This window comes from Acomys minous (genome assembly GCF_964271855.1).
Source record: "Acomys minous genome assembly, chromosome: 5".
In the NCBI taxonomy this organism is placed as follows: domain Eukaryota; kingdom Metazoa; phylum Chordata; class Mammalia; order Rodentia; family Muridae; genus Acomys; species Acomys minous.
This window is the reverse complement of record NC_140494.1, coordinates 83,276,497-83,287,603: the sequence shown is the minus strand read 5'-3', so window position 1 is coordinate 83,287,603 and position 11,107 is coordinate 83,276,497. Positions and strand designations below refer to the sequence as shown.

Sequence of the window (11,107 nt, the reverse complement as noted above, 5' to 3'; positions counted from 1 at the left end):
GAACCTTAGCTAACAGATACCAGCTCTCCCCTCATGATACAACTCTCACACAAGTATGACAGCAGCACTGGACAGTGGAGGCGCACGCCTGTAATCCCAGCCCTCAGGAGGCAGAGGCAGGTGGATCTTTGTGAGTTCGAGGCCAGACTGGTTTACAGGGTGAGTTCCAGGACAGTAAAGGATACACAGAGAAACCTTGTCTCGAAAAAAAAAAAAACCAAATCAAACCGACAAGTATGACATCAGCAAAGCAGCATCAAAGTTTTTATTCACGTGAATTGTTAAAAATGAACATCTACACCAGTGTAAAGGAGGGTGGGAGAGCAAGGCAGGGCGGGGCCAGGTGCAGGACTTCCCTCTATTGGTAATAAAGCTCCAGGTTCATCCCATCATGGATTTCATCTGAAGGGCAGCATTAAGGAACTTTCACTGAGGGCTGATGCTACCCTCCCTGCACTCCCAGCTGTATCCTGTGCTAAACACCCAAGCCTAGTCTAAGGAAGCAGTTTTGGAACAGGCACTTTAATCTAAGAACACAAACTCTATATAATGTACAGTTGCCCTTAAGACCACTGAGAAGGCAAAGTTGTTTGCCACCAAAGCCTAGTGTACAGAGTCAGAGCCCCAAGGGCCCTACCCCCACCCATCACACACACACACACACACACACACACACACACACACACACACAGCAATAATACACCTTCAACGCTCACACTCAGCCTGAAGAGACAGCTCAGCAGCTGAAGGAGCTCCTCTCAGGGCTGCTCTTCACGAGGACATGGGTTTTAAGTACCAGAACTCACATGGTGGTTCCAGGGAATCTGAAGCTTTCTTCTGGCCTCTGCCAGCAGCAGCCATGCATGTGGTGCACAAACATAACTGCAGGCAAAAGACCCAGGTCCCCTAACCTCACACAAATTAAGAAAGAAAAAAGAAAAGAAAAGAAAAATACTGGTTGTCAACTATAGCGACACTTCACCTTCACCTCCTGGCGGCGCTCAGAAATAAGTAATTTGGACCTGAACGTCCAAATCCTTCTGAGCCAAGTTAAACTATTCACTAACCACCCTCCTCACCAACAAAATAATTCCATAGTTTCCCCTTTCTCAGTAGTCACAATAGGCCACATTTTAAGTTAAACATCCCACTTGCTTAATTTCCCTACAGGTTTCAGTATAGAACCAGGAACTCCAGATAAATATGTGGATTCTTTCCTCAATGTCACGAAAAGGATACAATCTCCCAGAGACACGTGATCCTTAAAAATCGTGTACCTATGAGATAGATAACTTTCAGAGAGAAGCTGATGGGGGGATGCCCTTTGTCCTGAAAATAAGCTGCGGCGTCACGGGGTTGCCTGAGGTGCTCCCCCAACCCTAACCTTCCAGCCTAATCCTAACCAGCGCGCACTTACCACTTTTTAAGAACGATCTTATTCCAACGGGTGCCAGTTTGGGCCGCTATCAGTTTCTTCAAGTCCCCGATGGTGTCATCGGTGCTGGGCACGAAGGAGTTAAGGTAAATGAAAGGAAGAGGTAGACTGAGGAAGACGATATTGTGCCTCCCCATCTGCATCACTTAGCTAAAATTCTCCTCCACCACCCTCTGTCCCGGAGGCCACTGCCAGATACCCCTCGGTGGATACTTGCACTTAACGCGAACTTTCTTTCCTAGACGGTCGTTGCAAACCACCTCAATCATTGTGGCTACACCGGTGGAGGGAGAGGATGGAAGGCAGCAGAGTTAGGACTTTCGGGTAGCCAAGTCTCCCAAAGTCCCTTCCTGGGTAAGTCCCCGAACACTGGACGCAAAACCCTGCAGCCACAAGCCTACGGTCTCAATAGCGGGGACCTCAGAAAGCCTCGTCTCCGCCCCTTAACTCCTGCAAGCCCAGATCCGCACTCACCCCGCTTTGCCTCCCACAACCCCTATGCTCTCGAGTCTCCGCAGCTTCCTGCGATCTCAGGCCTCTCCGTTTAGCTTCCTCACCTCTAATCTCCACGAACCTACCGACCACACAACTTGTAGCTCGAACGCTGAGCCCTGGCCCGATTTAAGGTAGGAAACAGGAAGCGGAAGTGATATAACGGAAACACCGCCCTTAGGTGCTTCCGGGTTCCGGGCTAGCGAAGATTTGCGATTCTCTGGCGCAGTCTTAATGAACTGAGGCTGGATAAGAAGACTGTGAATAAGTGACGGTAGTAGTGGATTGACGTTGGAACCGTTGTTGGATATTCCTTCGTTGTGGAAGAGACACAAAGGATCCCAGGGGCGGAGTGATCTGCCATTCCCAAGCCAGGAAGCATCCTACCGCAGAATCCCGGCTGAAGAATCGTGCAGGTCCTGTGACTGTCCGGCTCTCCGCTTTCATTCATAGCTCGGCCCCTGACCCTGTGCTCGCCTTTCCCCTCTGATCGTAGTGACTGTTTCGGAGCCCCCAGGGGTGCAGGCTGCAGTTGATAAAAACTACGCCGGATCCTGGACCGGAGGCCGTGTATCCGTGTCCTGTCTGCAAAGATGCTGGAAAAGGCATACTGGGAAAGATTATTATTGCTATTATTATTTTTAATCATCTCCAAGGAAAACCTTGTTCCAGATTACAGAATTACGAGAGCTGATGGGAAGGGAATCCCCTATCAAATTTAGTTTCCAACTCTATTGAACGATTCCGTCTTAGCAGACAGGACTCAAGGTAAGCATATATTGACTCATTTTTGTTTTGTTTTTTTCGAGACAGGGTTTCTCTGTGTAGCCTTGACTGTCCTACACTCACTTTGTAAACTAGCCTGGCCTCGAACTCACAACTATCTGCCTGCCTCTGCCTCCCGAGTGCTGGCATTACAGGCGTACGCCACTACACCCGGCTTTATTGACTCATTTTTAAAATTTAGCTTTTTTTTTTTCTGAGATAGGGTATCGGTATATAAACCAGACTGACCTCGAATTTGTGACCCTGTCCAGCCTCGGAAGTGGCTGGCACTATCGGCCTGTGTAGTAAGGGCCAGCCTGGTCTACATAGTGAATTCCAGGACAGGACTTTGTAGAGAGGCTGTTTCAAAAAGTAAAAGAAAAATCCATCTATGGCCTTGTGCTTCCCTAATCCCATTTATACAAAATTTAATCATTATGTGTAGGCAGCAAAAAGCGTGTTTTTGTGTTTGTTTGTTTTTGCTTTCTGTTGTGGCTAATGGTCAAGCCTCCCTGGCTTGGCAGTTCTGCTTGCCGTTCACCCCCACCCAGGTCACACCTTTGGGTTTGGAATGAAATCCTACTCCGCATCCTTAGTTCTTAGATCTGTTCCACCCTCTCCCCAATGCCTGTTTCCATTCCTAAAAGACTTCCATACTAGACAGCGAGCCATAGACTATATCTTATGCATAGGCATCAGAAAAGTGTTTTGTTTGTTCTTTTTTTTAAAGATTGATTTATTTATATTTATACAGTATTCTGCATGCATGCAGGCCTGCAGGTCAGATGCGGGAACCACATCTCATTGTAGATGGTTATGAGCCACCATGTGGTTGCTGGGAATTGAACTCAGGACCTTTGGAAGAGCAGCCAGTGCTTTTAACCAGTGAGTCATCTCTCCAGCCCTGTTTGTTCTTTTTTTTTAATTTTATTTTGTTTGTTCGTTCGTTTGTTTTGGTGTTGGAGGTCGAACCTAGGACCTTCTAGCATGCTAGCAGCCGAAGGCTCTCTCAGTGAGATGCACACTCAGCTCCTGGCTTAGTACTTGTTTCTGCCTCCAGCGATGCTTTTAGGGGTCCAACCCCGCTCCTAACCACTCCTCCAGTCCTAAATCTCCCAGCCTCTCCCTAAGCAGCCCACCCATTCCAAAGTTGACCCCATCCCCTATATCAGACCTTACTCTGCCTAAGCTAGGATTTATAAGTTTGGTCTTCTGCCCCAACTAGGACTTTGGTTTCTTGCCACACCTCAGAACCCCTTCTCACTCAAATCATGGTTTCTGGGCTTGTTGCTCGGATACATTTTCTCTGCTCTAGTCACGCTTTCTCGGTATACAGGTCCTAGGCTGGTCTCTACCTTGGCAACTTCCCTAAACCTCTTCCAGCTCAAGTCAAGCCTTCGGGACGTTCAGCTAGCGCGGTAATTCTGAACGCGCCCCTTGGCCCTTCCTACTGAAGCCACGCCTTCCCATTGTTTCTGACAGCCTCTAATCTGCTCCTCTGCTTCTGGCTCCGCCCCTCCACTCAGTCGCGCCTTTTTAAGCAAAATGCGGCTGATACTTTGGCCTCGCTCTCAGTAGCCCCTCCTCTCCGTCTTTCTGTCTAGTCTCAATTTATCTTTCTCCCCCGGGGCCCCGCCTTCGGAGTCAGTTGCTTTCCCTCAGCCTTGCCCTCCAGCCCTGGCCACACCCAGGACCACTCCCCTCCTGCCCGAGCCACGCCTTTCTAGGCGTGGGGCCCTCCTCAGCCCTGCCCGAACCTTGTCTTCCTAGCCTCGGCTCGCCACGTCTCCCGGCTCTGGCCACGCCCCGAGCCCCTCCTTTTCAGAGCCACGCCTTCTGGGTTGCCCGCTGTCCCCCTCTGGGTTTGCTGCTTATAATTAACTCCATCTCATGGCCACGCCCCCGAGACGCCCCTTGCCTCCCAGCCTTCCCCGTTTGCTGTTCGTCTTCCATTCTGGCCACGCCTCATGCCCCCTCCTCACCCAAGCCACACCTTCTGGGTTTGCCTACCCCCAGTTCCACTCGCTGCCCAAGCCAGTCAGGCCTAGTCAGTCTCTAGTCCCGGCTGCCAAACGGTCGTCAGGCCGGGCCGTCCCAGTCCCGGAGCCTCACGCACTTTCCGAGGAAGGTAGGGATCCTCGGTAGGACTCCGAAAGTCGCGCCGGCTTGGCCAGTCCGGCCACCTCAGCGCCCTCAGGGGAGCACGGCTTCCCCGCCACCGGAAACGGAAGCACTGGACAGCAGGACCATGGCGACGCTGTTTGACCTCCCAGACTTGGTGCTCTTGGAGATCTTCTCTTACCTCCCGGTCCGGGACCGGATCCGCATCTCCAGGTGCGGCCCCGTCCCTCGTGGGAAAGAGCCGGGCAGGGGCTCCGCAGGAGGGAGATGCGAATCCGGTCCCAGCGGGCCGGGGTCGTTCTAACGGCCGGTCCACCCCTCCAGGGTCTGTCACCGCTGGAAGAGGCTAGTGGATGATCGGTGGCTGTGGCGACACGTCGACCTGACGCTCTACACGGTACGCGGGACCCCGGAGCGGTTCGAGGAGAGCCACCCTCCTGCCCCGGGGCAGAAGTGGGGGTTTGCTTTGTTTTATTTGCTAGTGTGTGTTTGTTCTTGGTTTAACTTATTTTTGTTCCTTGAGGCTTTTAGTTTATTTTTCTGTTTTTTTTTGTTTTGTTTCTTAGGTTTTTCCTTTGTTTTTTTCTTGGGGGGGGGGGGGAGGGAAGCTGTTTTATTTGAGGCAGGGTCTCTAGCCCAGACTGGCTTCCAGCTTACTATGAAGTTGAGGATGACCTTGAGTTTCGAATCCACCTCAACCTTCTAAATACTGGGATTACCAGCGTGGGCTCGAATGCCTGGTTTCTGTGATGCTAAGAATGAAATTCAGGCTTCTTGAAAGCTAGGAGCCAGGTACTGGTTTCCAACTAACCTCAGTCTCCTCAATCTTCATTTGCTAGGCAAGCATTTTACTAACACAGCCACATCACCAACCTCTTTTTTTTCTTTGTCTTTTGAGCAGAGTCTGTTAATGCAAAAATATAATTGTTATATTTGGATAAGAGTTTATTCTTGAGCCAAATATGAGTGATCGTTTGCTGAGAATACAAAGTTAGGCTTCCTCAACAGTTCGATGAAACTCTGATATGTAGACCAGGCTGGTATTGAACTCAAGAGATCCGCCTGCCTCTGCCCCCCAAGTGCTGGGATTAAAGGCGTGTCCATGCATTAATTCTACCCATCGCAAATTTTTATAGTAACAGAATAGAGAAAGGCATGAATCTAGACACCTTTCTAAAGGGTGAGCCATCTCTCCAGCAACTTCACAAAAGAACTTTTTTTGTATTTTGGTTTTTGTTGTTGTTGTTTTGTTTTTTTCCCTCAAGACGAGGTTTCTCTGTTTAACAGCTCTGGCTATCCTGGAACTCACTCTGTAGACCAGGCTGGCCTCAAACTCACAGAGATCTGCCTGCCTCTGCCTCTTGAGTGCTGGGATTAAAGGTGTGTGCCACTACCGCCCAGCCAAAATAATTTTTTTTAATTGAATTTCTCTGTTAAAAGGTGGTCAGTAAAATTTATACCATAAGGCCAGGCCTAGTACAGGCTTGTAACCCCAGTTACTATAGAGGCTGAGGGAGGATGATCGTAATTTCAAGGCCAGCCTGGGCAATTTAGCTAGGCCCTGTCTTGAAATACAAATTTAGAAAAGGCCTGGAACTGCGACTTCGTGCTAGAGTGTTTTCCTGGCCTGTGTGAAGCCCTGGGTTCATTCCCTAGGACCGCCAAACCCGAGGGTGTAGCGGAGTTCACGGCATGGCCTTAGTATGCCTGAGGTCCTGGGTTCCATTCCAGCACCAGCAATGAGTCACTTGTTCAACCCAGCATTTTGTTTTTCTTCTTTTTTGGGGGGGCAAAATGTACATATAATAAAATACCCTGCACTGTTTTGTTGATTGCATAGTTTATTTTGTGTGCATGCACCTACATGTATATGTTTGTGTATACACAGGTACAAATGCGTATGTGTACAAGAGCATGTAGAGACCAGAGGTAGTGTAGGGGTATCTTCCTCACCCACCCCCATTTGTACATATATATGTATGTATGTGTAAATATATTTGTTTTGTTTGAGGCAGGATCTTGCTATGTAGATGAGACTGGCCTGGGAGTTAGAGAGATCCTTCTCCTCATGTCTGTGTTGTCCTGTTGTATCCAGTGTCTTCCCCCACCCCCACCTCTGGCTGGGATTAAAGGTGTGTGCCACAACCTGGGACTCTGCTTTGCTTGCTTGTTTGTTTGTTTGCTTTTGAGACAGAGTCTTCCACTGAACTTGGAGTTTTCCGATTGACTAGACAGGCTGGCCAGACCTCAGGATCCTCCTGCCTCAACCTCCCCTGTGTGTGGGCTGGGATTAAGGGCATGAGTCTTGATACCCTGCAAAAGAAATTGCCTTGCTTTCGGGAAGGAAGCTGGCAGAAGAGCAGAATCGCAGGGGGACACCAGAACCCAGGTCCCGGGCATCTCTCACCAGCTAGGTGGATCCTCAAGGAGCCCCCATACCTCTCACCCAGTCACCCCAATCTCTGGCTCTTACAGATGCGGCCAAAAGTCATGTGGCACCTCCTGCGCCGGTACATGGCATCCCGGCTCTACTCGCTGCGCATGGGTGGCTACCTGTTCTCTGGCTCTCAGGCCCCACAGCTGTCCCCAGCCTTGATGCGGGCCCTGGGCCAGAAGTGCCCCAACCTGAAGCGCCTGTGCCTGCACGTGGCTGATCTGAGCATGGTCCCTATCACCAGCTTGCCTGCCACGCTGAGGACCCTGGAGCTGCACAGCTGCGAGATCTCAATGGCCTGGCTGCAGAAGGAGGAGGACCCCACGGTGCTGCCACTGCTGGAGTGCATCGTGCTGGACCGCGTGCCAGCCTTCCGTGATGAGCACCTGCAGGGCCTTACCCGCTTCCGAGCCCTGCGCTCGCTAGTGCTGGGCGGCACCTACCGGGTCACCGAGACCGGGCTGGATGCCAGCCTGCAGGAGCTCAGCTACCTGCAAAGGCTGGAGGTGCTGGGCTGCACCCTGTCGGCCGACAGTACCCTGCTGGCCATCAGCCGCCACCTCCGAGATGTGCGCAAGATTCGGCTGACCGTTGGGGGCCTCTCGGCCCAGGGCCTGGTCTTCCTGGAGGGAATGCCGGCCCTGGAGAGTTTGTGCTTCCAGGGTCCCCTCATCACCCCAGAAATGCCCACACCAGCTCAGATCGTGTCCTCCTGCCTCACCATGCCTAAGCTCAGAGTGCTTGAGGTGCAGGGGCTGGGCTGGGAGGGCCAGGAGGCCGAGAAGGTCCTGTGTAAGGGCCTGCCAAGCTGCATGGTTATTGTCAGGGCTTGTCCCAAAGAATCCATGGATTGGTGGATGTGAAGGCATGACCCATCCGTGCCTGGGACCTGGCCTAGCTTTTAAAGTTGACTATCCAAGCAGCTAACTGAAGCATGGCGATTAATTAGGCTTGAGGGAACCGGAGGTCACAAGAAAAGGAAGCCAGGACCTGTGGCCCTCCAGAGCTGGGGTTATCTGTAATCTGAGTGACCTGAGACTTGTCATCCAGCCTCTGGGAGGCCCAGTTCACAAGTTTAGGACTAGGCATCATAGCTACCTCATGATTCATGTGTAACTTTAAACTTTACCCTTCCTGCCCACAGTCCCTGGGGAGCAAACCCATGGCCTTAGGTATATTAGGTAAGCACTGCTGTGCAGCTGAGCCACACTGGAGCCCCAGGAGACCTTAATCTCTAACAGACCCCAGAAGGCCCTGATAGAGGGCCCATTTTCAGAAATGGTCAGGTGCAAATAGATGGGGTTCAGGGCTCTGAGGTCTGCCTGGTTGTCTGCCTACATGCTTGGGAGACATGGAGGTCAGGGGCAAAGGAGCCATGCATTGGGTTGTCCTAGTGCCCGAGAAGGTTCCCAATTGTATTTTCTGTATTTTGTATCCTGCCTTTTTCAAGTTTTCTACAGCATACAATATTTTACTATTAAAGAAAAATCATGTTTTTCAAAGTGTGTTCCATTTATTTAACAAGGGTTTCTCCTCCTGAGCACCTACCACTCACAGGCAGCTTTATTTCTTTTTTCTTTTATTACAGCTGTGTTTGTGTGTGTAGGCTAGAAGACAGCTTGTTGGAGTCAGTTCTCTCTTAACCTGTGGGTCCTGGGGATCGCACTTCAGTGGTCAGGCTTGGTGACAAGTACCTGTACCCACTGAGCCATCTTGCCAGGCTATTTTTAGACGGGAGCTCATGTAATAACCCTGAAATCTATTTGTAGCTGGGGATGACTTCAACTCCTAATTCTCCTGCCTCCACCTCCCAAGTGCTAGGATTTGGGGTGTACACCACTATTCCTTATTTATGGGATGCTTAAGGATGGAGTCCAGGGCTTCGAGCAAATGCTCTACCCACTGAGCCACATTGCCAGCCCCTTCCAGGCACCTTTCTAGATACTGGGCTGCGTAGTGAACAAAGGGAAGACCCTGCAGCTCTGGGTGTAGATGGCAGGGGACTAAAGAGGTAAACATATCTGTGAGCCAGATATGGCACAGGCCTGTTCAGTATTCAAGAGGCTAAAGAGTTTCAAGTTTGAGGTCAGCCTGGGCTACAGTGGAGTGAGACCCAATCTCTAAAACAAATAACGCAAATTGGATCATTTCATAGCCTCTCAGGTGGTGAGCCAAGGTTATGTCATGGGATACGGACACTTGGTAGGGAGGGGAGGGTGGGCCTCCTCAGAAGTGAGAGGTGAAGAGGCCTAAGATAGGAGGACGGCTAAGGAATGACAGGAAAGGTCAAGCCTCTGAGATTGGGTCCCAGGGTATGGGTCAGTGGCAAAACCCTTCCCTGGGATACATGAGGTTCTGCCCTCAGCACTGAAAAAACTTAATAGGGGTGGGGGTTGGCTGGTGTGAGATGGCGTAGTGGGTGAGGTACTGTCTGCCAAGACTGATCTGAGTTCCATCCCCATGGTGAACATAGAGCTGACTCCTGTAAGTTGTCCTCTGACCTTCACATATGTGCTGTGGCATGAAGATCCCTGCATTGTTCTGCACTTGGGGACATGGACACACACACACACACACACACACACACACACACACACACACACACACACACGACCGTAAGGAATAAATTGGCATTTCTAGAAACATTTTTGAATGAATAGATCCCTGCATTGTTCTGCACTTCTGCACTTGGAGACAGACAGACAGACAGACAGACACACACACACACACACACACACACAGACACACACACACACACACGACCCTAAGGAATAAATTGGCATTTCCAGAAACATTTTTGTAGCATCATAAATGGGAGAAAGGTGGAATCTGTCAGGTCAGAGATATGGGGGCAAGGCCTAGCAGTGGGGCTCAGTTGTACTGGGGCCTCTTCCTGTTTTTTGAATTGGAACAGTTTGATCATGCAGGTGCTAAATGCTTGATGATACTGAGTGTACCACTTTTGATCTGAGCTGGGGACAGTGCACATCTGTGGTTTCACCACCTGCTGTGGGTGGAGCCTGGAGAGAGCTGATATGTTTCTTGCCTTAGAATACGAAGTCTTCATGGGGGCCTTCAAGACTCAGTGCTACTCAGATGACCAATTTACATGGGATTTGTTTTTTTGTTTGGTTAGTTAGTTTTGTTTTTTGTTGCTGTTGCTGTTGTTGTTTTGAAACAAGGTTTCTCTGTGTAGCCTTTGGCTGTCCTGGTCTCACTTTGTAGACCAGGCTGGCTTCCAATTTACAGCGATCCACCTGCCTCTGCCTCCTGAGTGCTGGGATTAAAGGCGTGCGCCACCATCCCTGGCAGGAGTTGGTATTTATTTCTACCACATGGAACTTTAGGGGACGTATATTCTTCTTAAGATTATCTGTTGAGGTTCTAAACCCAGAAGTAACTTACATTAGAAGATATGAGTGTTGGGAGGGAATTAGGACAAAAGGGCAGGGCTCTCATGAATGAAATTAGTGGCCTCCTGTGAAAGATACTTCTGAGAGGAGCAGGGGAGCTTAGTTGGCATGGAAGAGCACTTGCACAAATGAGATCCTGGGATCAAATCCCCGGCACCCACAGCATAAGCCAGGTGAGCCTATACCTGGCTCCAGCACTCTGGGGGCGGGGGAAAGGGAACCTGCTGGGCTAGATCCTTTTTCAGTGACAGACCTGATTAGCCATAAGAGAACAGGGCAGAAAGTGACAAAGCAGTATGTGTACTTGGGTACAGTCCTCCTCCACACATATCCCATCCCACTGCATGACCATATGAAGATGCAGGCAAGGCATATGACCTGTGAAGTCAGCAGATAACACACCCACAGCTTGATCTTGGACTTGGAAGCTTCCACAGTTGGGGGTTG

The 11,107-nt window shown here is 50.3% G+C and overlaps 2 protein-coding genes across 6 annotated transcripts; one reads left to right on the top strand and one right to left on the bottom strand.

The window, feature by feature from the left end:
• Positions 1 to 235: 235 nt before the first annotated feature.
• UBL5 (ubiquitin like 5) lies at positions 236 to 2,141 on the bottom strand. Of its 3 annotated transcripts, none has more exons than XM_084781578.1 (5): positions 2,014 to 2,141; positions 1,649 to 1,709; positions 1,418 to 1,501; positions 1,240 to 1,277; positions 236 to 402 (listed from the first exon to the last, which is right to left on the bottom strand). In XM_084781578.1, exons 2-5 carry the CDS (start codon positions 1,702 to 1,704, stop codon positions 359 to 361), a joined length of 222 nt encoding a protein of 73 aa, XP_084637704.1. In that variant the 5' UTR covers positions 1,705 to 1,709; positions 2,014 to 2,141; the 3' UTR covers positions 236 to 358. The 3 variants fall into 3 exon arrangements, with proteins under 3 accessions (XP_084637704.1, XP_084637702.1, XP_084637703.1); XM_084781576.1 differs by having other exon boundaries at positions 1,993 to 2,135; XM_084781577.1 differs by having other exon boundaries at positions 1,910 to 2,064.
• A 185-nt stretch (positions 2,142 to 2,326) lies between these two features.
• Positions 2,327 to 8,749, top strand: FBXL12 (F-box and leucine rich repeat protein 12). 3 transcript variants are annotated; one of them, XM_084781574.1, is made up of 3 exons: positions 2,327 to 2,695; positions 5,138 to 5,210; positions 7,289 to 8,749. In XM_084781574.1, the coding sequence occupies exon 3, from the start codon at positions 7,289 to 7,291 to the stop codon at positions 8,108 to 8,110; it is 822 nt and encodes a 273-aa protein (XP_084637700.1). In that variant the 5' UTR covers positions 2,327 to 2,695; positions 5,138 to 5,210; the 3' UTR covers positions 8,111 to 8,749. The 3 variants fall into 3 exon arrangements, with proteins under 3 accessions (XP_084637700.1, XP_084637701.1, XP_084637699.1); XM_084781573.1 differs by lacking the exon at positions 2,327 to 2,695 and adding an exon at positions 2,702 to 5,026; XM_084781575.1 differs by lacking the exon at positions 5,138 to 5,210.
• The last annotated feature ends 2,358 nt before the right edge of the window (positions 8,750 to 11,107 follow it).